General features: G+C 35.4%; 1 protein-coding gene across 1 annotated transcript in view; it reads left to right on the forward strand.

Moving 5' to 3' along the window:
• The window catches only part of LOC107560613 (histone deacetylase 4-like), a 138,392-nt gene that overhangs the window by 16,777 nt on the left and 94,860 nt on the right, over nt 1–26,755 (forward strand). Inside the window, exons 2-5 of the mRNA XM_016244843.1 lie at nt 2,117–2,361; nt 10,915–11,065; nt 13,151–13,271; nt 14,888–15,006. Of these exons, the coding sequence (XP_016100329.1) occupies nt 2,117–2,361; nt 10,915–11,065; nt 13,151–13,271; nt 14,888–15,006 (636 nt within the window). The remainder of the gene's footprint in view (nt 1–2,116; nt 2,362–10,914; nt 11,066–13,150; nt 13,272–14,887; nt 15,007–26,755) is intronic.

Consider the following 26,755-nt stretch of genomic DNA (forward strand, 5'->3'; position numbering starts at 1 on the left):
GTTGAGGGTTGACTGTATAAAAACAGTTCGTGCTGCACTGTATTTGTTTTGTCCTATCGTATCATATGTTGTTGCCTTATTAAAAAATATGCTATACATTTAAAATAAATGTATTTTAATTTTATAGTATATACTTATATATAAATACATTCATGAATGTTTTTAATGAATGGATTTTATAATAATACAAATAGCAATGTGTAACATTTTACCATATTTAGCACATTTATTTGTTCCCCACAAAATATTGTTTTTCACTAAATGTTTGGATTTCTAAAATTATTGTGCACTGATTTTTCTAGAATAACTTTTGCTGTCGAATTATCCACTAACCTAGTTTATGATAAATTTTTGTCATAGATTATAAATATACATAGGCCTATATTTTTTCATATTTGTTTTTTCTTTTTTTCTTTATAATGAAGTAGTCTGTATCTAGTAGATTGTGAAAGAATGATTATCAGTTCCACACACAGAGATTCTACATTTATTTAAATGAGGGGAAAAAACTTCGGTATCGGCCAATACTGAACCCTAGGTATCGGAATCGGTATCGGAAGCGAAAAAGACAGATCGGAGCATCCCTACATTTAACCCGCAAACCTTTTGGGTGTTGCACACGCTTATCGACTTATCAAGCATCCTCGCTGTGGAATGTAATTGCTCAGTTCTTTAGTTTTCTTCAGATATATATGTTATGAGGGAGATGATTGAAAGATGTTGCAAGCCAGACCGCTTCCTGATTCCAATGACAAGGTTCGCTAGCAGTGAATCTAACCAAGATCTCTGGCAGGAACATGAGGTTTCTTTCCTCTGTTTATTTTGATAGCCTCTATGATGCTGATGACGCGGTACTGTACCCTGCGCATGTTTTGAGGAATGTTCAAGATGGTTTTTGTAGGAAAGTTGCTTCTGACTATCATTGTTTTTGGTACAGGCAAGATTTGAGATGGCTCATGTGAACTCAGTAATCACTTCATCTTGCACATTCTCATCTAAAATCTTCGATTCTTGTTGTCCTTAAATATTTAAAATGAAAATTGTTTAGAATTTTATTTCATTTATATTATTATATTTGTATTTTTATGATTAACTCAAATTAAAATTAATTATGAATATTTGCATTTATTAATTTACCATGTGATTTTATCCAAAATTAAATTGTATATATATGACATTTAAATAAACATTAATGAATTAATTTAAAAATGAAAAAAAAGTTAACTTTTAATTGATTTTAATTCATTAAAATTTTTATTTATACACTTATACTTATTTTTTTATTTTAGTTTGTTGTTATTAATGACAACTTGCACATGTTTTTATAATGAATTCTATTTTAGTTCTTGTTTTTATTAAATTCATTTAACATTCACATTATTTTAATATTTTGGATTTTATTCTTTTTAAATGTTTTTTTTTTTGTGGCTATTTTCTATTTTCTTTATTTTCTTGCAAGAAAAGGCCTATATTCATACAGCCATTCAGGGTTGGCTTTAGATTGCAACAAAGAGGAGAATACTTTGACTCAATATTTATACCCAAATCAAATCAGGATGCTTGTATCTCATCCAATCATAATGCATATTCAATATATGTGTCCATTTAAGGTGTCCAACCATGTCCCTTAGATGCTTTTCTTATATATATATATATATATATATATATATATATATATATACATATACTGCATCTATCTTGATAGACGGATGGATGGATGGATGGATGGATGGATAGATAGATAGTATATAATTTTAGTATATCATTCTTTGGTTTGTTTTTATTAATTTGATAAAGACAAATTTATTTATATATATATATTTTAATTTAAATGTTAGATTGTTTTGGGAGTGTTATGTGGTGGTAAAGGTATAATATATAATTAATGTAAATAATATTCATGTATAATCATTGTACATAAGTGTTTTCGGCAGAATTATATGTAAAAGACCTCTGTTGTGACTTGTTTTTGCAGCATAAAAGTTTTGTCTAAATGATATTTAAATGTTTTCTTGGAAAAACTTTTCCTAAAAGTTGAAAACAGTTCTAAAAGCTTTATGTACTGAGTACTGTACAGTTTGTTGTTTTTCTCATTTGAGTCTTTCTCTTTCCGCAGTTGATGTGAGTGCGGCGCTGCCACTGCAAGTGCCGCCTTCTGCCATCCCCATGAACCTGCGTGTGGATCACCAGTTCGCCCTGGCGCCGACGGACTCGGCCCAGCGCGAGCAGCAGCTGCAGCAGGAGCTTCTGGCCCTCAAGCAGAAACAGCAGATACAGAGGCAGATCCTGATCGCAGAGTTTCAGCGTCAGCACGAGCAGCTCTCGCGCCAGCATGAAGCGCAGCTGCAGGAGCATGTCAAGGTGAGGCAAATGCCGCTGACTCAGGGTGAGTGATATAGAGCACTGCAGGGATGAGAGGTTTTCGTTGACTAACCTGGAAGTTTGCATCACCTTAGATCCTCCACAAAAAAACAATAGGTTTTTTTCCATTGGCTTGGATTGTTGCAGAAAATAAGCTTCATGAGTGACAAAAGTTTGATTCTTACATGTTTTGTTCATCAAGATAATCTTCACAAATAAATGCAAGTGTTATGAATTTTGAAGCCTAAATACAGTCAGCAGAAGTAATAAACTAGTTAGGCTAAAAAGGAACTACAGTCGCATGATTTTAAAGTCACCACCATTAAGCTTCCAACAACTCTTTCAATTTTTATTTAAAGGGGTCATATGATACGATTTAAATTTTTCCTTTCTCTTTGGAGTGTTACAAACTCTTGGTGCATAAAGAAGATCTGCAAAGACTAAAGTCTCAAATCCAAAGAGATATTCTTTATAAAAGTTAAGAGTCAGCCACGCCTACCTAAAACGGCTCATTCTAACACGCCCCCACATGTCTACGTCATGATGTGGGAAGATTTGCATAATGCCGCCAAAATGTTCACGCAACGTAACTTTTATTTTCGCTGTAGTATTGTTGTTGCCGCTGCCGCCATGTCGTGAAGACGCTGTGTGTTTCGTTGTGAAAGTGAAACTACTTTGTTTGGCCTTCCAAAAGAGGACGATATCAGCGTCGTCATGCTAGAGCTGATTCGTGCTGGTCGCTGAGGAAATACATCAACTTTGCGCTGTGGATCGCCGGATCGGCTTTCACCGTGGACGAAGCGGAGTCCAGCCCGGGGTCGTCACATGTGGTTGCTGCAAGCCCGCCGGACGCTCCTTTGTCGAATCCGCCGGCCATTCCTCACTCAAGCCCGCCGTGTGTGACACTGTGTTTTGTTGTGAAAGCGAAACTACTTTGTTTGGCCTTCCAAAAGAGGACTCGAATATTAATCAGTGGTTAAGTTGTATTTACAACACTGTTCCAGAACAGTTCAACTAGGCCTGGGCGATAAAACAGTATCGGTATTTATCAACGGTACACCTTCTTCGATAACGATATAAAAAATGTTCGATATAGTGCACGATATAGGCACGTGCTCTGAGTGACACAGACAGCACACACGAACACGAGTGCTGTGCCTGCCTGTGATGAGGAGATTGTGAGTAAAGAATGAATATTAGTCTAATTTAAAATAAACATTTGCATTTGAATGCAAAAATAGTACAATCCAACGTTAGATGTGCATCAGGGAGCATCATCAGTGGAGCACGAGATGCGGTGATGATGATGTAAGTGACGTTGTAGTTTAATGTTTTGTTAGTCTAGCCCACGAGACACGCAGTTGCTGCGTTATTCATTCAAAATATTAGAGAAATATAGACGCTCAATGCCTAGACGATCTTGATTAGGTTAAAACCAAGCTATTCAGTGCATTTTCTTGACAGACAAATATGACTGCTGCACTCGCGTCTCACAGAAGAGATGTAGACAGCCATGCAAAGTTAAAACAGTTTAAACTTTTAGAAAACACATCGCGCATTTTTGAAAAGGTTTTTTCCTTTTCACTGTCTCTCATATGTTTTAAAGGCAATCTGTGTGATGGGCGATTCAGCTCTTTGTATTAAGCAATGCATAAATGCGTGATGCTGTTTTGTTCATAATTGTTTATGCAATTTACGAAATTATATTTGATTTATATGAGTTCTTGTAATGCACGTTTTTTTTATAGACAGTTACTTCCTTGCGTTGACAATTTAATGTGCTGTATTATTTTGCTCATTGCACCCTCCTGTGGCCTCGGGAGACAAGCCAAAAGTTTAACCTATTTAATCTGCATATAAAACATTAGAAATTAGATATTTGTTTAATTGTAATTTTGTTTTTGACCGTTAAAACAAAAAAATATTAGTTGTTTGTCTCAGTAATTATTAGTTAATTTAAAAATACAGTGGTTATATGTAAAAAAACATTTTTCTGTTGCTTTTTGTTTTAAAAAAGTTATAAAAATTTCAATAATTATCGATACTGAACGATATGAAACATTATATCGTTGATACATTTTTAGCTATATCACCCAGCTTTAAGTTCAACCCAAATATTCAGATGTGTGCAGCACATTTTATGGAGGACTGATCCTGGGAGAGTAGACTACAATGCCGGCTTTTCTGACTCAGACTGTAAGTACGTTTTTTTATATTTGAAGGATTTGCCACTGATGATTCAAACGCGAGTTTTGAGCAGTGTAGAGTAGCGCTTGTTGTTTGTCATTTCTCTGATCACAAATGCAGACATGGTTTTATGTTTACGCGGCGCGATGCAACGCAACACGTAAAAAGACAGTATAAGTCATTATAATCAGTAATTATGTCACCACTGGATGCAACAAATGCCTCGTTTATAATGGGTTTTACAGGTTTTGTCTCGTCGCTCCAGCCGGAGAGTGCATCACAATATGGTAAGGGGCATAACATTTCTGTCACACGCTTGAGGTATTCGGCCAATCACAATGCACTGGATAGCTGGCCAATCACAGCACACATCGCTTTTCTGACCAATGAACTTTGTAAAAATCGAGGCATAGAGGAGAAACAATAATGTACAGTATGTGGAAAATAATGTGTTTTTTTTATTATTTTTTTTACCTTAAACCGCATAAACATTGAGGTATTCGGCCAATCACAATGCACTGGATAGCTGGCCAATCACAGCACACATCGCTTTTCTGACCAATGAACTTTGTAAAAATCGAGGCATAGAGGAGAAACAATAATGTACAGTATGTGGAAAATAATGTGTTTTTTTTATTATTTTTTTTACCTTAAACCGCATAAACATATTTTATTACACCAAATACACCAAATAATGTTCTTTTTAGCAACATCATTTGACCCCTTTAAGAAAGAAAAAATAATAATTTTCCCTGAAAGATCGAGTCAGAATAGTTTGCAAGAGTCCCATTTATTCACCTGTTAGCAACTACTTTTTTCAGGACAAGTAAAAGCTTAAAAAAACAAAAAACAAAAAAACACAAATTGGGTATTTAGGGCCGTATGATTTCTGTTATTCCATGAATTTTAAGGAATAACAGTTTTTCTTCCATGATCTCATTTAACTGCACTTTGTATGATTATTAAAAAAAAAAAAAAAAAAGGAATTATTACATTTTCATTTGGTTACATTTTGAAAAAAAAAATACAATTGTTAAAGTTTTGTCTTCATTTAATTACCATCGTTTTTAAATAATAAACCATTGCACCCTATTATTTTTAAAATCAGTTGATTAGACATGCTTTTTGATTCTTAAAATTCAATTAAACCGTTAGAATCCAGAACCCTTTAAACGGTAAACATGAAATTTGAGAAGAATAAAGCTGAATTTGGTGAAAAATAAAACAGATTTCATAGGGCTCTAAAAATGTAGTTTTTATTGTTTTTTTAATAAATTGCTGTTAAAGTGTATAAATTTCATGATTTAAGTTATTTAGACATGTTTTTTTTATTACTACAATTTAAAAAAAAAGGAAAAAACGGAATCCAGAAAAATAGAAAAGTAAGAAAAAGAAAAAAAAAGGAGTTAGAATCCAGAACCCTTTAAACGGTAAACATGAAATTTGAGAAGAATAAAGCTGAATTTTGGTAAAAATAAAACTAAATTTGAAAAATAAAACATTTAATAGAGCCCCAAGTGTGTTTTTCTCTCTCGCATTTTTGTGTTTTTGCATTTATTATGATAGGAAAGTAGCTTGACAGGAAGGAGAGAGAGAGATAGAGAGAGGAATGGGTTCGGGAAAGGTCCATGAGCCGGGACTCGAAATCAGGATGCCCGAAGTGCAACAGCGCTGTATGTCTAGTTATTTATGATGTAATTTATATCATAGAATAAAATGAGCTTGTGTTAACCACAGACCTTATTTCAAGCATTTAACCAAAAAGCCATTCATAAAAGCCATTGACTTTGGCATGATGAAACTGGTTGTTTCCAGGTTTTAGGATTTCTGCAGCATTCCTGTAGCACTCTATACCGATTTAAATGAAAAACCAGTACAACATTTTCAACCAGTTGATTTTTAAATACCATCCACTGATGTCAAGCCTGGTACAGTGGGTCTAGATTCAAACACACATTTAAAATGAAAGCTGTGGCTTTGTTGGTTTCCTGAGATTTCAGTGTGTTTCTCACACAAAGTTACTATATGGATTAGAGAAGGCATAAATAAAGCTCACCATCCATATTGATTACTTTTTATGATACTTTTATGGTGCTTTTTGAGCTTAACAGTCGTAGTCACTAAACTGTAGTTGAATGGACGAGCGTAAAATGCTTCATTTTGAGTTCCATGGATACAATAACAGCACATGAGTTTGGTCTGACATGAGGGAGAGTAAATAATGACAGAATTTTGATTCTGTTCCTTTGAAGAGCTCACGATGCTGCGGTTCTCGTCTCCGTTCCTCCGGCTTGATGGGCAATGGGTGACTGCAGTCGCTGTGGGAACTCTGTCCTTGGGAAACACCGGGAGCATGTGAGCTCAGCAGACCTCCGGGCTTTGCTGTGGTGCCACAGTGAGGTTTCTAGCCAATGGGATCGAGGCAGCCCTGAGCGTGCTATAAATAGTCTGACGGGCTGCGGGGGCAGAAAGTGTATTGCTGGGGTTTGATGGATGCCACGCTCTTGCCGTGACACATTGCTGATGATAGGGAGAGGAGAAGCGATTGGGTTTTTCTGCAGTTTTTCATTTAGCTGCAAACTGCAGAGATATGGTGAAAGAGATGTGCAGTCAAAAGATTTATTTGTCAAACACATTTTCATTATTTTGTCATTGTTGTTGGATGGTCTAGCCATGCAGGAGGCTGTTTCCTGGTTGTCTTATGAAAGCATTAACACATGAAAATTCTTCTTACATATGTAGATTTAATTGCTTCATCTATTTTTATATTTTATTCTGATTATCAAGTTATCTGTCAATTATATTTATATTTATGTATTTATATATTAGCTGCATATTTCTTTGAATGAATCAAACAGTAGATAGACAGATCTATAATACTATAATTTTATGTATTTATTTCTTTATATCTTTGTATTATATTTATTTGTAAAATGTATTAAAGGGGTCATATGATGCTATTTTAAAGATCATTATTTTGTGTATTTGGTGTAACAGAATGTTGACATGCTTTAATTTTCAAAAAACACATTATTTTTCAAATACTGTACATTATTGTAGGTCCTCTATGCCCCGCCTCTCTCAAACACGTTGTTTTCAACAAAGCCCCCTCCTTTGACAAGCGCAGTCTGCTCTGATTGGCCAGCTGACCCAGTGCATTGTGATTGGCCGAACACCACAAGCACATATCGGAAATGTAACACCCATTACCATAATCGCTTTCAAAGTAAATATCAAGACTTTTAATGCATTTAAATAGTCATTATTATAATGAATAACATTTACTAATATATTTTTTTATAATTTAAAATAAAATAAATGTAAATAACATTTAATTTAATGATTTGTATTATATAATTCATAAAATGTACTTTTCAGTTTATGTATTAGCAATACATCACATAAAAAGTAGTTTACACTATTGTCGCAATGCATTGACCAAACACCACTTTTCCCGTTAAGAGGCAATATTGATTTCCAGGGGCATTTTTTACCTTTGTATTTACACAGACTGTTTAATGCTGCTCAGGTGTATTTATTTGCCAAAAAAAAATAGCATAATGCAATTAGCTTATAAATGAAAGAAACATGAACTAATTCGAGGGTGAATCTGCAGTATCATGACAAAATTGTTGATTACTGCTCTTGATGATTAATAGAAAGTATTTTTGTGAGGAAAAAGCATGCCATCCTTGAGATCGGTTTGGGCCATCTTTAATTTCTGGTCTTAAACAACCCAGATGTGATGTGAAATGGTGGTTAGACCTGTGCATATTGATGAGGTGAGGTAGATGTCATGGTTTGAAAAGCTCCGGTTAGAAATGTCAGAGCTTTGCCTGAGGAAGAGTCTGTGGTTCGGTAGACGTGCACTCCGCTTTAGCGTCGTCATGTCCTCCAGCCCCGCTCTGCCAAGTGACAGACGCCCATGACTCATCGCTGCTGATCTCCCAGAATCTGCAGAAAGAGACGTGGAACGTGAGAGGAGAGACTTATATAACCAAAAAGAGGAGTACTGAGACTTTAGTCGCTTTGGATAAAAGCGTCTACTTTAGTAACTGCTTACTTACAGACCAGCTGTGAGCTTTATTAGACCCTGTGCCAGTGTTAATGTGATTTAACTGACCAGAATCACAGAGATCCACTCAACATCCAAGCATCAGCTGTGTATACGGCTCTGATATCACCCATCATCACAAGCCAGTAATGGATGGGACTGCTGCTGAGCTGGATAACTGCAGAAGTGGAAATGTTAGATGAAATGGTTGCATTTACAGAGCACAGTGTGAGAGAGATTACCAGCGTCTTTAAACGCTCATTTTAGACCGGGAGCTGTTGAGGTGATTGCTTATGTCAGTTTCATAAAAAAAGTGGAATGTTGCGTTTATGCTACACAACAAGACATCGATAAGCACATTCAGAAACTTTGTTCTTGTATGATGTCGGCATTTCCAACAATAGGTTGTTTGCACATGACGTCACTGATGACGTGCGAAATGCAGCTGGAGGGCAGGAAGTGATTTTTCTCCATAGGAATCACTAGCAGAAACTCCAAATGCCAGTGTTTTGCGTTGTTTATGGATGCTCAAATCGGCCAAACCGAGAAACCACAAGGAGCTTTTTATCGTGTACGAAAATGTGTTATTCATGAGTGGGGAAAAGTCAAGAAATTGACTGAAAAACGCAGGAAAATGTGGCTTGTAAACCTGCGTCTGCGGTCGGAAGGAGCGGATTATAAAGGAACATCGTGAGATTGCGATAAATTGAAGTGAGTGACAGCTTTTTAGTGATATTTGAAAGCGCTATTGATGAGCGCTATTTGCTCACTTTCTAGGCTATAATCAATTCAAAAGTTTTGTTTTACGTGCTGCTAACAGGACCAACAGCCACATAACCCATTGAGGCGGTGGATATAGGCTAAGCAACTATTTCGAAAGTGAATCCCGTATTTATATGAGGGATGCACGATATATGTCACTCCTGAAACTTTGCTGCATGTAAGTTACAGGGCATGTGGCTGTTGGTCCTGTTAGCAGCACGTAAAACAACTTTTATTTAAATTCTGAATCGATTATAGCCTGGAAAGCGAGCAAATAGCGCTTTCATATAACGTTAATCACTAAAAAGCTGTCACTCACTTCAATTTATCGCAATCTCACGATTCCGTGATATGAAGCTCTCAGAACTGCAAACAATATCTTATTTACATCGTGTCTATGTGTGGCGTTTAGCATTCAGTGAATTCTGACTGTGTCACCCTGTATCTATTTATATATGTCTTTATTAATATCTTAATATATCATTATATCTTATATTAATCATTTGCACACACAAGCATTATCCGCAGACGCAGGTTTACAAGCCACTTTTTCCTGTGTTTTTCAGTCAATTTCTTGACTTTTCCCCACTTATGAACAACACATTTTCGTACACGATAAAAGCTCCTTGTGGTTTCTCGGTTTGTCTGATTTGAGCATCCATAAACAACGCAAAACACAGGCATTTGGAGTTTCTGCTAGTGATTTCTATGGAGAAAAATTCCTGCCCTCCAGCTGCATTTCATCAGAATCACGTGATTGCAAACCACCTATTGCATCTGGTTATTAGTGATACAGCTTTGGTGTAGTCATGTATATCATGAGTCAATGTGAAATGCTGTTTTCGTCTTATTTTAGAACCATAATCTGATTGGTAAAGCTGTAAAAAAAAAATTAAAAAAAAAAGGTGTAAAGAAGAAATGCATGTACACTATTGTTCAAAGAAAGAAGTTCTTATGCTCACCAAGGCTATATTTATTTGATTAAAAATACAGTAAAAACAGTACTGTTGGGAAATATTATTTCAGTTTAAAATAGCAGCTTTTTTATTGTAATACATTTTAAAATGTAATTTATTCCTGTGATGCAAAGCTGAATTTTCAGCATCATGACTCCAGTCTTCATCGTCACATGATCCTTCAGAAATCACTCTAATATGCTGATTTGCTGCTCAAGAAACATTTCTAATTATTGTCAATGTCGAAAACAGTTATTTTTACACTTTAATTATACTTTACTCTCACTTTTAATGCATTTTAATGTATGCTTGCTGAAAGTTTAAGTTCCGTTCCAATGAAAAGTCTTAATGTGCCTAAGCATTTGAACAATAGTATTTTTTATTTATAATTTGTATTTTTCATTTACTTAACACTTTTTAATTATATTTTATGTATATATTTTAAATAACATGCACAAGAATCTAACACAGTAAGAACAGGATAATGTAAATAAAATAAAGTAAATAAGTAAAAAAAAAAGTAGTGATGACTTTAAGATAGTTGAAATCAAGGTCCACTGTATTCGCTTGAATAATGTTTATGTGTGTGTTTAGCATCAGCAGGACCTCCTGGCCCTGAAACATCAGCAGGAGCTCCTGGAACACCAGCGGAAGTTGGAGCGGCATCGTCAGGAACAGGAGCTGGAGAAACAGCAGCGGGAACAGAAGCTCCAATTACTCAAAAACAAAGAACGAGGCCAAGAGAGTGAGTGAAAGACTAATTACCTGACTGAAACACATAAAGGTCTTTGATTTATTAGGCTGATCAGCACTGTGGCTTGAACGTCTCTCTTGGTGTTATAATCGCTTTTCATAACCAAAATTAAAAACTTTCAGCCTGAACTAGTCAAAAAGCGCAAATTGTTGTCAAAGCCATGGACTAGAAGGTTAGACAATGTATTGCACCGCTCATGTAGATGATATGAGTTTGAGTCTGGCTCACATCACTCTCTTCTAACCACCTGTTTTCCTTCTAAATTTGGTTGTCAGTTCACCTTTTAGTCTTTAATTCTGTTCTGCACACACACAGTTCAGTCATTTACGGGAGTGACAACTGCATTCTATAACCGAATTGACTCCAGAAAAATTCTGAAAAAAAAAACATGAAATAAGAACAATCCCATAATAAACTCAAATCCAAATGCATTATCTTGAAAATAAGCTGCTGCACCTTCCTAATTTATTAATAATAATAATAATAATTCATTACATTTATATAGCGCTTTTCTAGGCACTCAAAGCGCTTTACATTGTCAGGGGGTATCTCCTCATCCACCACCAGTGTGCAGGATCCACCTGGATGATGCGACGGCAGCCATAGTGCGCCAGAACGCCCACCACACACCAGCTTACTGGTGGAGAGGAGACAGAGTGATGAAGCCAATCAGTAGATATGGGGATTGTTAGGAGGCCATGATGATCAGAGGCCAATGGGCAAATTTGGCCAGGATGCCGAGGTCACACCTCTACTCTTTTCGAAAGACATCCTGGGATTTTTAATGACCACAGAGAGTCAGGACCTCGGTTTAACGTCTCATCCAAAGGACGGTGCTTGTTGACAGTATAGTGTCCCCGTCACTATACTGGGGCGTTAGGACCCACACAGACCACAGGGTGAGCACCCCCTGCTGGCCTCACTAACACCTCTTCCAACAGCAACCTAGTTTTCCCAGGAGGTCTCCCATCCAGGTACTGACCAGGCTCAGCCCTGCTTAGCTTCAGTGGGTAACCAGTCTTGGGCTACAGGGTGATATGGCTGTGACATAACACCCTGTTAACTCCATAAACTGGTTCGTTTTATGAGCTAAGCCCAAACAACAAGCCAAAAGATGCTTAATTTGCATTGCTTATAATAAGTGGACATGGCAACCCTTTCAAGACTGTGCTCTGCACAGTAGCCTTCCAAACATAAACAAAACATGATAGCTGTGTCGACACTGACCATAATGAGGTCTTTGCTCGCTGTAATAATTTTTTTTTTTTGCCAAAACCAGTAGTCTGATAACTTATAAGATTATTAAGTTTGTAGCACACACTTTAATATTTAGTGTTTCAGGCATGAGCAAGATTGACGCATGCACTAGTTGTGTATATTTTCTCAGAAAGTGTATACTTATCTGAGATGTTCCTGGCATTGCAGTACAGCCAGTCTATTTTTATCCGTCACTGTTGTCGTTTACACTGCGGTCACCTGTTGCCTGCGAGGAGCGTGTGTTGTCTGGCGGCGCAGATGTGTACGTACACCAGCGACGGCCTCTGGGGACATGTTTACAGACGATAGGAAAGGTGGTAATTGAAGGAAAAGCTGTGAGAAGTCATCCATCTGATGTGTTTCTTTCAGAGAGGGAATAATAGTGAGAAAAAAGACATCTTTGTTTAACCGTCACAGTCTCAGTGGAATTGGAATAGAGAGTTTGCTCTCTGGTTAAGACCAGATAAAGGGATCTGAAGAGATATCTGAACCTAGTCGGGCTGCAGTGGAAGAGCTGTTTATCGACACCAGAAAACAAGTGTCAGCCTTTGTATTCGTGATCAATTGGGCACTGTTCGATCTTCTCTGTCTCAGACTATTAAGAGTATTTTAAGACCATTTAGAAGACAAAATTACAGCAGTGGAAATTACAGGGTTTAGAAATGGCGAAGAAATTGACAGGCACAATGCATAAAACCCCTTCCCAAGGCTTACAGAGAAATCTAGCGGTATAACACAGCTAGAGGCTGAGAGAATGCCATTAATGTCCTGCTGCTTGGATGTTTGTGATTTCCCTGAACTGTGGGCTCTGATCGACAGGTGCTGTGGCGAGCACTGAGGTGAAGATGAGGTTACAGGAGTTCGTCCTCAACAAGAAGAAAGCTCTGGCCCAGAGGAGCCTCAACCACTGCCTGCCCAACGACCCGCGCTACTGGTACGGGTGAGTATCGCAGCCTGCTCGGTGCTGATGTTTCAGAAAGGACATCTTACAGGTCCTGTTTACATCTGGCTTTGACAAAGCGGTCAACTGAGACAGAATTGCACATGCAGATTACACTTAGTATTAACATGCAACTTTATCCTTTTGTGAAGTTAATAAATATATGGTATATTTCTATGTATGTCTATAATAAACATCATTATAAAATAATAAAAATAATATATAAATAATACAATAAACATTTCAAATGAATGAAAAGCCAAATGGAAATTAGAGAAATGAATGTAATAAAAAGGTATATAATTTATAATTCATTAATTAAATTTAATAATTTATGCATTTAGCAGCCGCTAAACCGACTTACAGTGCATTCAGACTATACATTTTTTTTTACCAGTATATGTGTTCCCTGGGAATTAAACCCACGACCTTTTGCGCTGCTAACGCAATGCTCTACCACTGAGCCACAGGAACACTATAGTGTAGTTTATTTTATAGCTATTTTTTTTTTAAGTTTTTGTGTTGTGTTGTTTTGGTTTGGTTTTGCATATTTGTGACAAATAGTGTGGGTCAGCTGCACCGATCACAAAAAAACTAATTATTTTGTTCTTTTTAATTAATTAATTTATTTGTTTGTTTGTTTATTTATTTTTTTAATGGGCTTTGATTTGATTTTATGTTATTCTTTTTTATTTTCTCCAAATGATGAGCACGGTGGCTATGTTTACATGCACAATTTTTGGTTCAATCGGACTGAATTCATTCCGATTGATGAATCTGAATGTAGTGTTTACATGAACGCTAAATAAAGTGATCGGGTTGATGTGCAAAGCTTCAAATGTCACAAGCTTCAAATCGGAATTGATTTTGTTTTACATACGCACACTGCACAAAATATATATATATATATATATATATATATATATATATATATATATATATTTGCAGATTCTTTGAGAAAGTTCAAAAGAGCAGCATTTATTTGAAATAGAAATGTTTTGTAACAATGTAAAATCTTTACTGTCACTTTTGTTCAATTTAATGCATCCTTGCTGAATAATTTTTATTTTTTTTTACTTACTGACCTCAAAACTTTGAATGGCAGTGTATGTTTCAGCCAGTTGCTTCCTCATTTCTGAAATACTGATTACAACATTTGCGCTAGGGTTTGACTGAAAGTGAGTCATTTCTGTAGCTTGCGTGTGCTATTAAAACAGATCACTGGAGCTCCTAGCCTGTTTGATATGGGCTGACGGTGAGCCAGATTAAATTCTTGGGTCTGCGGGGAAGCCAGCTGGCCTCAGATGCCCCGCTGCAGCTGTTTTTCCTGTTTAGAAGGAGCAAATCCCTTTATTATTGCAGTGATTTGATGGGCTAGAGCTGATATTTTGGAGTCTGAAAGTGTGTCATACTCAAGCATGTTTATCTGTAAACAGAATGATGCCCCGCCCCCCTCTCTTAGACTGCACTGAGGCATTATGGGTGATCTGAGTTTGCATACCCATTAGTTGGCAGAAAGCGTCCCGCTGCTGGGAATGGAGAGCAGCTGTGTGTGGAAATGTCTAGAAATGCACATATTTGAGTACCTATGTGTGTGTTTGTGATTTGTTCCACAGGAAAACCCAGCACAGCTCCCTGGACCAGAGCTCACCGCCTCAGACAGGGATTTCCACTTACAACCACCCGGTGCTGGGACTGTACGACCCCAAAGATGACTTCCCGCTCCGCAAGACGGGTAGAACTAACCTCCTTCTTCTCAATGTGTCCTGCTCTGTCTTTTCACTTTCACTAGGGTTGCGTACAGCAGTTCAGGTTTACTTAATAAGAACTCGTTCTAAAAACTTGGAACAAACTCTGTGACCTTTGCTTCCATTGACGTTTGTGGAAACGTTTTTTCCCTTCTGTAGATGCAGAAGCCGTTTTCTCACACTCACACACAACTGTAAAATATTGTGAAGTTCAACTTCAACGGCTGCAAAATGTGGAGCAGTGTTTGACTGGCTTAAAATTAATTTGCAGAAAATGTATCTAATCAAAGCCGTTCTGAACACTGTTATTTTAGTAGTATGTATATACAATTATAGTTTTTATATATATTTTTTAATGAATTGGCTTTTATTTTTTATATTTTCAGTTTTTATTTTATTTTAGTTGAATTTTTTTTTAATTTTGCTATGTGCTTTTGCCATTTGAATTAGTTGTTGTTCTTTTATGCGTTACTATTTAGGTCTGATTTGATTTCAGCTTTAGGTTTTTTTTTTTTTATCAATTAAGAAAATCTATCGTCAAGTTCAGAGGAATAATAAGTAAAAAATAATACGTAAACTTAAGTAATAATAATTATAATTTTTATAGTAATATATAATATTAATAATAGTATATAGTGATAATAAAAAAATATATATAATTATAATACAAATTATATAATAATAATAATATAAGTACAAATTTTAAAGTTCATAAAACCTATTTTAGGACCATTTAAATCTTTTGCATGTAATAATTTTTACAGTTTACTCCCAACATTTCATTTTCATGAAAATTTCATTCAAATGATTATTACTGTAATTATATATATATACATGTATATATATTATTATCATTTATATATATTTTTTTAAATGTTCTATTAAAATTGGGAAGGGAAATATACAGAATTGTTATGAAAAAAAATGGTTTGGTTTGTTTCGGTTGTGAAACATGACCCGAACAAGTTATTGGCAATTTTTGTGAGGTGCACCTAGGTATCATTGTCTAGATTTCCTTGATGGAAATCTTTGTTCTCTTGCAACATTCTGGAAAGTTTTCTGCTTTTGAGGAAAAATGTCCCAAGAGGTTTTTGGAGGTTTAGGTAAAGACATTCTCTCTGACATCTGCTGTGTGTTAAGAAGGGCTCCAGTGTCTGTAGGCTAGCACGGGTCCTGTGCCCCTGCTTCAGCATCACTATCTTCACTATCTGGGCTCCAGGCAGTGTGTGTTAAAGAAGTTGTTCCCCTCCATCCCTCTCTCCCTGCTGCAGGAGAGCACTCAAGGGCAATTCCTATGCAGACTCACTTTGGGCTGGTTTAGGTAGCGTAAGGCCACTGTGCTCGTTAATCACCCTGGAAATGGGCCTGTCAGGGACCTGCAGTACGACCTGCCCTGGACCTTTAACACACACTGATAGGGATGGGGTATCGTTAAGGTTTTAACGGTATTACTACTCTTACCGATACTGCTTATCGATTCGGTACTTTAACGGTATTCTTATCGGTACTTTTTGTTACATATATACAGTAAGAACATGAACAAAGAAACAAAGTAAAACAACCTGGCAAATACAATAAAACAAATGAAATGAAATAAACAGTGCTTTCATTTTTCCATGAAGGTCTACTAACATTACTGTTCAGGTAAGTAATAGCCTACGAAAGAAATCTAATAGTAATCAAATGTAAATGAACACTGCATAGTTTTCACTGTATGTATTGATAGATTAATGCTTATTAAAGCTATAACGTTATTCAGATTAAGAGCTGTGAGTGATTTTCTCTTTTTGCATTTTCTTGTTTGATTAACATTGATGGCCCAAGCGCCAGTCTGTCAGTTTCAGACAATATATTGACACACATCGGATTTTCTCCCAACTGTTCTCGTCCACTTTAAGACACAAACTGTGTTTAAGTAAATACTCTCCGGCCAGTTTGACATATTTTGTGTGTATTTGATCATTTGGACACGCACCCAAAGCTCAGTGTAATTTGCTTGTCCGTTTTGGAGTGCGCTGCGCGCACACATTTCAGCCTGGGGAACAGTGTCTCTTGTGCGGATTGTGCTTTCAATGTTTTATCATCAAACATGTCCCGCAATTTAGCAGCAGTAAAGATGGCATTTTACAACAATCACCGATTGTGCTGATTCTGACTTTAATAGGGATGCACCGAAATGAAAATTCAAAACCGAACAAAATGAAACACTGGGCCGAAGGCTGAATACCGAACACGGTTTTTCAAGTTTTTTCCCCCATGTATTTTGACAAGTTTTTTCACCATTGCATAAATTAAATAGCCAAAATGTGCTTTTTACTGTTTTGTCTTGTTTTTCAAAGAAAAAATCATTTACAAAACAACAATTTAAAAATATTTAACACTAAGCATTTTTTTAACATTCTAGCAGACATTATACCAACAAAGCACAATTTAACTTAAAATTAATAAGTTACTAAAATAATATTTCTTGGCAATCAGACCCCCTTCTTGAATCAGGCATGTATTTTTTACCCCTCTCAGGACAGGCCCTAGTCTGTTTTCACACGTCTCACCTAACCGTCGGACATCTGGAACCTTGGCTGTTGGCAGCTGCAGGAAGTGTGATGTTGTTTTAGGGCAGTGAAGTCTGCTAGATGTCCAGTGCCATGAATGCTGCACAGACGGTTGCTCTTCTGTATATATGTCATGATTTTCTAATAGTGGTGACCAGTGTTTTGGGGGGTAATACGTTACAAGTTGCATTATTGAATTGCTGCTCCCGATGAGTAAATTGACTTGTGTAGATATTTTGTTCAAATAAGTACTGCATGTTACATAATCAGATTTTTTTTCAGTCAAATATTTAATCTAATATCAGTTACTGAAGTATCGTGTTACTGTATGAAATCAGATTTTTTTTACGTAATCAGATTTTCATGCAACAGGTGATACGTTGCTTGATGAATTTGCACAATACCGGTTACTCTTTCAAATAAATAATGTATTATGTAATCAGGTTTTTCATGTAATGAGATTTTTTTCATGCAACAATACCGTTGTTCATTAAATGAGCTCAATATCAGTAACTTTGTTAAATTACATTGTGTAAACAGATTTTTTTCACATAATCACATTTTTTTACGCAGCAATACATTGAATTTATTATTGTAATGTACACAAGTTACGGTTACGGTTTTTAAAAGTATCGTTATGTAATCAGATTTTTCACAAAATATTTTTTTTTCATGCAGCAAGTAATGATACTACTTACATTCATGTAATACAAGTTACTTTTTTCAAATAAGTAAAATTTTGTAATTTTTTTCTTTTTTATAATTTGAATTTCAAGTAATTAGTGATATGTTACTTGTTAAATTTCCACAGTATCAGTTATTTTTTTCAAATAGTTATCCAGAATTCTTCATTAATTAGATTTGACAGATTTTCACTCAAAACGTAACACATTGCTTATTAAATTTACACAATATCAGTTTTTAAATTTCTTTTCAAAAAACATTTTAGGTAATTTTTTCACAATCAGATTTTTTTCACACAACAGGTGATACTTTGTTCTTTAAATTTACACTCTGTCAGTAACTTTTTCAAATGAGAAATGTATTATGTAATCAATTTTTTTAAATAATCAGATGATCATGTAACATGATGTATTAATACTTAAATTTACACAATCTCAATTACTTTTTTTGTTAAAAAGTAATATGTAATCAGATTTTTTCACATAATTAGTATTTAAAACAGGTTTTTTTTGTGTGCACACTTTTTTTAAATAAGTAACATTTTATTTAATCTGATTTTTTCCATGTAATCTGTTTTTTTTCCCCACATAAAATAATACATTGCTGTTTAAATTGACGTAATATAAGGTACAGCACATTTTTAAATAAGTAACAAATATGTAACTTTCTTTTTACATGTAATACATAAAAAAGCATATTTATTGTTAAATTTACCTACACACAGAAAAATAAGGGGCCAGAATTGTACCTTTTGGGGTACAACAGCTTGTCCCTGGAGCAGTACCCTTAAAAGGACATATTTGTACCTTTTTTACCCCTAATAGGTACATATTAGTACCTTAAGGGTATGTATTACTACTCTGTTACTAATATGTACCTATTAGGGGTAAAAATGTACAAATATGTCCTTTTAAGGGTACTGCTCCAGGGACAAGCTGTTGTACCTCAAAAGGTACCATTTTAAACCCCTTTTTTTTCTGTGTGTAGTTATTTTAAATTTTAATGTATGTTCAATTTGAGTAGACAAAAACAACACTTTGCATGCCTTTGCTATGAACATTGCCTTTTTTGTGGCAGTTACTTGTTGCTATTGCATGTGACAAGTCTTCTGATGATTTTGATGAAGTTTCTGATGAAGTTTTCTGTTGATTTTGCAAGAAAGAAAAAAAAAAAAAAGCTTTTTGTCAGAAATTTAACATTCAGATTTGTGATGCTTTGCTTTTTCTTGTGAATGTCATGTGAAAAAAAATTGTGAGGATAGAAAAAGCAGCGGAAAACTAACATGTTACTTTCAATAAAAAGTAACAATGCAATTTAATTGTTTACTTTTTATAATAAGTAATGCAATATTGTAGCATGCTACAAGTAACATTCTCCAGCAGTGGTGTTGTCACTTTCCTCTCCATGCTAAGTGTGAATGTATCGTGTAAGTGTGTGACTCAGCGAGAGCTCTTTTGTTTCATTCATTCATTTCTCCTGCAGTGCTGCGAGGCTGTGCTCTTCTGAACGTGTTCGAGCAGGCGGTAGGGTCACAGAGCTGACATTTTGCGCAGAGCGGGCTTGCAGCAACCTGGCTCAAAATTCATCGCAAACAATTATTTTCTGTTGACAGCCCTGGGGCAGTGAGGAAATGACTGTTATGTCTGTTATGCCTCACTTGCAAACACAAGTTGCTCTAATTTGATCAGAAATAGGTAGGGTTGGGTACCGTTTCACATTTTACGGTACTGGTATCGGTACCTGAATTTCGGTGCCGGTACGCAACGGTACCTTTTTTCGGTACTTTGCTCTCTGTGTAATTACAAAAACATATATTTCAGTGAAAAAATATGTCCAAAAGTCTAAATTTCAACATTTTGAACAATAGGGCCCTACAAACTTTTTCTTCTTTTTCTTTCTTTCTTTCTTTCTTGTTTTAATTTTTCTGAAAATCAAATGAAGGCATTAAACATTTATTTTAAATCAAATGAAAATTTACTTTTATTTTTTGGCAAACAAACTGAGGTTTACTGTTGAAATTAATACATGGAAGAAAAATTGTGTGAATATTCCTTTAAAACATTTTTTGATAGGCTAATTATTGTATTATTTATTTTTTTTAGTTGTAATATTTATTTTTATCATTTAATTGTTTTATTTAAATTTGATAGAAAAGGGAATATTTAAAGATGTACATTATACTTTACAAAAGTAATACAATAGTAATATATTTATTTTGCATGTTAAACCGTACTTTTATTTTGACAGGTTGTCATGACGTGTGTATAAAGTATGATGAAGCTAGTTTTCTCAAATGAAACGGTAAAATTCTTGAGAAGTGACTCTCACAGCAGCTCTGGAGATTAAGTTTCTGTGTTCATGCCGTCATATAGTGAGACGCAGAGGCCGGAAATCACCACGGGCGTCACACGTGCTTCAGTATTTGTGTAGTGAACAAAACCGCGTTTCCGCCATTCATACAAACAGAGGCAAGTGGAACATGCAGGATTCATATTTAAACCGTCTTTTTGCATTTTATTATTCACAGACACTAGTTCATAACGCGATTCAAAATTAAGTGGCAATGGCTACTTTTGATTTATGTACGAATTCCGTGGCATTCCGCACTATAGAGTAAAATTACATTTTTATGAATGGACTCCACGATCCCGTCTGCGTTTTCGCAGGAAACCATATGGTCCTAGAAATGTAACCACACTTCAGAGCATTTCGGCTTGCCCTGTGTGTTGTTTGAACGAGTTGCAAGGGTGACCTCACATCACAGGGTCTCTCTTTCTCTCTCTGTAGCGTATGCGCCCAGATGCGTTCTCAGGTACCGAAATTTGGCACCGATTGATTTAACGTGAATCGGTACTCGGTAGTACCGACGCAATTCGGTCGGTACCCTTAAAAGTACCAAGTACCAAGTACCCAACCCTAGAAATAGGACACTTTTGCAGAAAATAAGTTTGAGATGTCACATAAAAAAAAAGCAAGAAGTTGCTCTTCTCATCCTCTCACCCCAAGGTTGCTTTAGGGGAACATTTTGCGCTCCAGTGTGACTCATTTCACCAGCCACCAGTTGTATACTTGTTTACAGTATGTATGTTTTTAGGGCTTTTGAAAAAAAGTGTTATTGCATAAACTTAAGATATTTATATTTACTTTTTATGTAGTGTATTTTATATTATACTTTGTTAACATGTTGACTTAAGATGTTAACTTGACGTTATTATTATTACTTTTTTTTATTATACTAAATATATACTTTTTATTCTATATAATATATATTTTTTATTATATTATGCTTATACGTATTTAATGTGTGAAGATATGAAGTTTTCTCATAAGATATATTTATTTGAGTTCTCAAAGTTAAAGTCAACTTATATAAGTATTTATATATACCTTTTTAAGTTGAGGTATACCTATGATGAAAATTACAGGCCTCTCTCATCTTTTTAAGTGGGAGAACTTGCACAATTGGTGGCTGACTAAATACTTTTTTTCCCCACTGTATTTATATTTGAAGTTTATATTACACCTAATGTTACATGTAAGATGTTAGGTTATTGTTATTATTTTTATTAATAATATATTTGGGCTTAAGATTAGTTAAGATAACAATAATAATAATAATTATTATATTATATTTATATTGATTTGAGTTCTTAGTACTTTCTTTATATATTTATCCTTAAAAGGATAGTTCACACAAAAATGTAAATTCTGTCATTAATTACTCACCCTCAGGTCGTTCCAAACCCGTAAGATCATCGTTCGTCTTCGGAACACAAATTAAGATATTTTTGATGAAATCCGAAAGTTTCTGACCCTGCATAGACAGCAACGCAACTACCACGTTCAAGGCCCAGAAAGGTAGTAAGGACATTGTTAAAATAGTCCAGCGTCTGCCACCGTTCACGACACGTATGTGCATTCCTCTGCTCGTATTCTCGTAGCTTCATAAAATTACAGTTGAACCACTGATGTCACATGGACTATTTTAACGATATCCTTACTACATTTCTGGGCCTTGAAAGTGGTAGTTCCCCTGCTGTCTATGCTTTGGGATTTCATCAAAAATATGTTCATTTGTATTCCGAAGGTGAACGAAGGTCTTGCGGGTTTGGAACAACATGAGAGTGAGTAATTAATGACAGAATTTTAATTTTGGGGTGAACTGTCCCTTTAAACGCATCAAATTAATTTCTATTTACATTTTTATTTATGATTGTTTGGGCTCTTAAGCTTAACATGTTGACATAAGATGTTAAGTTTTATTATTATTATTATTAGATATATGTATGTTTTGATTATTATGATTACATATTAAGTTAATAAATTTTATTTAAAAGGTATGCTGTCGTTTTCACACATAGTATAAGTGGACTTCTATGCATGAAAATCTATTACATCCTTTTATGTTTTAGGAAGGGAATAGTCATGTTTAGGGTTTCATGGTATCGAAAAGTTTGACAGCTCCTGTCTTAGACAACTGATGGCCTTAAAATGGCATTGACTGTAGCAAATGAGGAACCGTGCCACTCCCTGAACATGCTGTCCACTCAACACGCTTCTGTTTGCCTCCTAAGAGCTAATTTCCCTTATCTGGATCAAAGTGCTTTTTTAATAGCTGTAGGGTGATGACTTCTGCTTGTCATTTCCCGTCGTCTCTGTTGACAACTTATCCTCACTAAGACAGTGCCTGCACATTCTTATCAGCCGGATAACTCCTCCAGATCTTCTCCTCAGCAATTATCATCATCATGAAAATATATCTTCAAGATCTTCTCTCATATTTCATATTCTGAGATTTAATGCATCAGCTTGTGATGTGAGGTTCTTCCCGGTGCTCTGCAGAAGCTGATATGCCAGAGATGCTGTTCAAGAGGAAACTGGTACTTTTTAGGGATGCACAAAATATCTGTTCTATATCGAATATTAATCAATGTTACTTTTTTATTTATTTTATCAGTTGGCTATTGGGTATATATCAGCCAATATTGTTGTAAGGTAACTTCCCTATTTTTCCATTTACTGTGGGTTACAATTGTTGCCATCTAACACTCATTTAAAGTATAACATTTTTTTTTTTTACTTAATTTATTTACACTGTTAAATGTAATCTTTAGAAAATCTCAAAGTGAATATCCATTTTTCATGTTGCACGTTATACTTTTTTATCCCTAAATTCACTTCTAGCCTTTGAAATGTTGTATTTTAGATTTTATTTTTAATTTAATTGTAGAATTTTTATATCGGCCATTTATCGGTCATCAGCCCTAAAATGAAAAGAAATATCGGCTCATTCATTTTAATAACTGTACATCTCTAGCATGTTTCTGCATTATAGTTAAACTCAAGCTAGAACCTTGATGACGATCTTTCACTTTCTGTCGATTTTTAAATCAATTGGACAATATTAGAGAATTTTAATATCAGTTATTTATTGGTTTTCAGCAATAAAATAAAAAAAATATTGGCTTATTCATTTTAATAACTGTGCATCTCTAGCATGTTTCTGCATTATAGTTAAACTCAAGCTAGAACCTTGATGACGATCTTTCACTTTCTGTAAATTAATTTTTTAAGTGGAATCTTTAGCCAATCTCAAAGTGAATATCAATTTTTCATATTGCTTAGTATAATTTTTTGATGCCTAATTCACTTGTACAATTTAAAATGATCGATTTCATGTTTTATTTTTAATTTAATTGAACAAAATCTTGTAGAATTCTAATATCAGCCATTTATCGGTTATCAGCTATGAAAAAATTTATAGAAATGCCGGCTTATCGATTTTAATATCTGTGCATCCATATTTCGTTTACTGAACTAAACTGAAACAACACTTAAATGACTTAAGCTGAATAATGACACTGTTATCTATATACTGTTGTTATTTTCTTGTTTCTTACTCTGAAGCTGCTTTGAAACAACTATTAAGTTCTATATAAATAAATATGACTTCATTTATCCACACTGTGGTTAAGCTCAAGTTAGAACCTCAGTGTTGATCTTTCACTTTGTGAAAATAGATTTTAACCTGTTCTGCCTTGTCAAACTGCCCAATAGGGTCACCGTCACCCTTCAGGAGTTGAGTTTGGAGCAGACATGTACGAGTGTGTAACATCAGCAAATATCATGGGCCACTGCAGCGGACGTGTCAGAGAGTTCTGGAACAGCACTGGCGTAAACACACTCGCACACGGTTCTGCTATTTCAACAGTTTTTACAAGAGAGTCAAGCACCTTGAGTACTGCCAGTGAGAGAGCTCATCTGTTTCCTTTACAGCTGCCAGCTATAGCCTATATTTCATGCTAAAACTATTAAAATTATTCAAGTGGTCAAACCAAAAAGTGTGTAGCTTGAGATGTATAGCTGTTGGATTTTGAATATCGTTTTATAGGTGCAGTATGTAATATTTATAGCTAATGGTTAAAATGGGTACTGCAGTCCATATTCAAAATATTGGAGAGCGTTGTTTCTCCAGCCCCCTCCTCCTGAGACTCGATGCTCATGCAGGTTGCCAGATTGGTGGCACGGAACAAGAACAAGAGCATCTGGCAATGGAAGGTGACAAGTCTTACACTGTTAGTTGATAAGTTGATTTATTAGCGTTTTAATATTCCTCATAGAGCTTTTTAGGTGGATGCTGAAGCTTTTTAGGTCAGGTAGAATCTGCGACCTCTGACCCAGTTCGTTTGCTGGCTTCCATGGCTGCAATACGCAGTTTTCTCCACCAACTGGCAAGCCGGGTGTCGAAATTCTATTGGCAAAATTGGCAGTGGGTGGAATCACACAGACCAAAACAAAAACAGGACATTCCGGCACGGAATGAACATTTCAGAGTAGAATATATGGCTGTAGCATTGTTTTTCAGAGAAACGGGTATGTGAACTTAGCATGTTTTCTAAATATTTGCAAAAATATTGTGGTATTTTTATGCTTTAGTACAGTTAAACATTACATACAGCACCGTAAAATATACTACAAAACTAAATCAAATCTAGCTTTGTGGTGATGCTCAATTGCTCACTTGCAACGACAAGGTTTGTAATTGTAAAGGTTTTGTTTCTACTTTTTATTAAATGTCAGATGGCGTACCGTTCCTTGTTCCTCTGCCCTTGCTAATGCAGGACATTAATGGCAGCAAGCCCAGCTTTCTTTAACATAGATGTCTGGGAATGTTCCTACCACTTACGAGAAGTGCCATCCTCATATCTACCTAGTTTGATAAGTATAACCACAAGATTGTCCTTTCATAATAGAGTGCTCTTGAGAGGAGAAGTGATGGAAACTTTGCTTCCTCAGTATCTGCCTATTAGAGCGTGAAGGTTGGTGAAGGTTTTTACTTTGAACATTCATTTGAAACCATCCATGTCAACGTGTTATGACTCATTATAAGCCATAGGAAGTAACATGTTTTAGCCAATATTTAACACCAAAATGTGCAGAATATGTGCTTTGACAGCCTAGTTTGTGACTGCAAGTAGCACCATAATTAGTATCATTTGCTTTACTATTGCTAGATAAATTTTACAACTGTACCCAAGACATGGTGGTATTTGTAGCATGATTATTCAGTCTGATGTTTATTTCTGTGCTGTGATACCATGCAGATGTTTGAGCTTTTGATTTAGTATATATGCAGTTGTTTCAGAAACGTTGCACTTGTCCACTGTTAACTTCAATGCAGTATCTAACTCATACTACCAAAAAAAGTCTCGGGGTCAGAAAACCTTAAAAAAAATAAATAAATCAAACAGCACCTACACCACATGTTGTTTGGGAGGGTTTCAAGAAAAAAAAATAATCCAAAAACAATTCCCAGCATATTCTGTTGTCAGACACGACTGGAACTTCAAATGGGACTGGCTTCTATGGTCAGATGCAACTAAAAAAATAGCTTTTTATCAACAAACACTCCAGATGGGTTTGGTGCACACAGGGATAAAAAGTACCCCATGTGTACAATGAAATATACTGCTGTATTTTTAATGTTGTGGGCCTATATTTCTGCTGGAGGTCCTGGACATCTCGTTTAGATACATGGCATCTTTGATTTTATCAAATACCAACAGATAAAAAAAATAAAAAATGGACTGACTCCAACCAGACAATAATCCAAAAACAAACCTTAAAAACAAGACAGAAATGGGTCACTGGGCACAAAACCAAGCTTCTGCTATGGCCATTCCAGTTCCCTGACCTGAACCCTATAGAAAATGAGTGAGGTGAACTGAAGAGGAGAAGCACCATCATGGAGCTGGGAATCTGAAGGTTCTGGAGAGATTCTGGATGAAGGAATTGTCTCTGATCTCTTGTCAGGTGCTCTCTAACCTCATCAGGCATTATAGGAGAAAACTCAGAGCTGTTATTATGCCAAATGGAGGTTTTAAAAAGCATTGAATAAAAGGGTGCCGTTAATTGTGTCCAGTGTGTATTCGAGAAAAACATTTATCATAATGATATTTCCCCCCATTTTAAATTCTTATTATCCAATGAAAGGTTAGAT

The sequence above is a fragment of the Sinocyclocheilus grahami genome, unplaced genomic scaffold (assembly GCF_001515645.1).
Source record: "Sinocyclocheilus grahami isolate Dianchi unplaced genomic scaffold, SAMN03320097.WGS_v1.1 scaffold735.1, whole genome shotgun sequence".
NCBI lineage: Eukaryota > Metazoa > Chordata > Actinopteri > Cypriniformes > Cyprinidae > Sinocyclocheilus > Sinocyclocheilus grahami.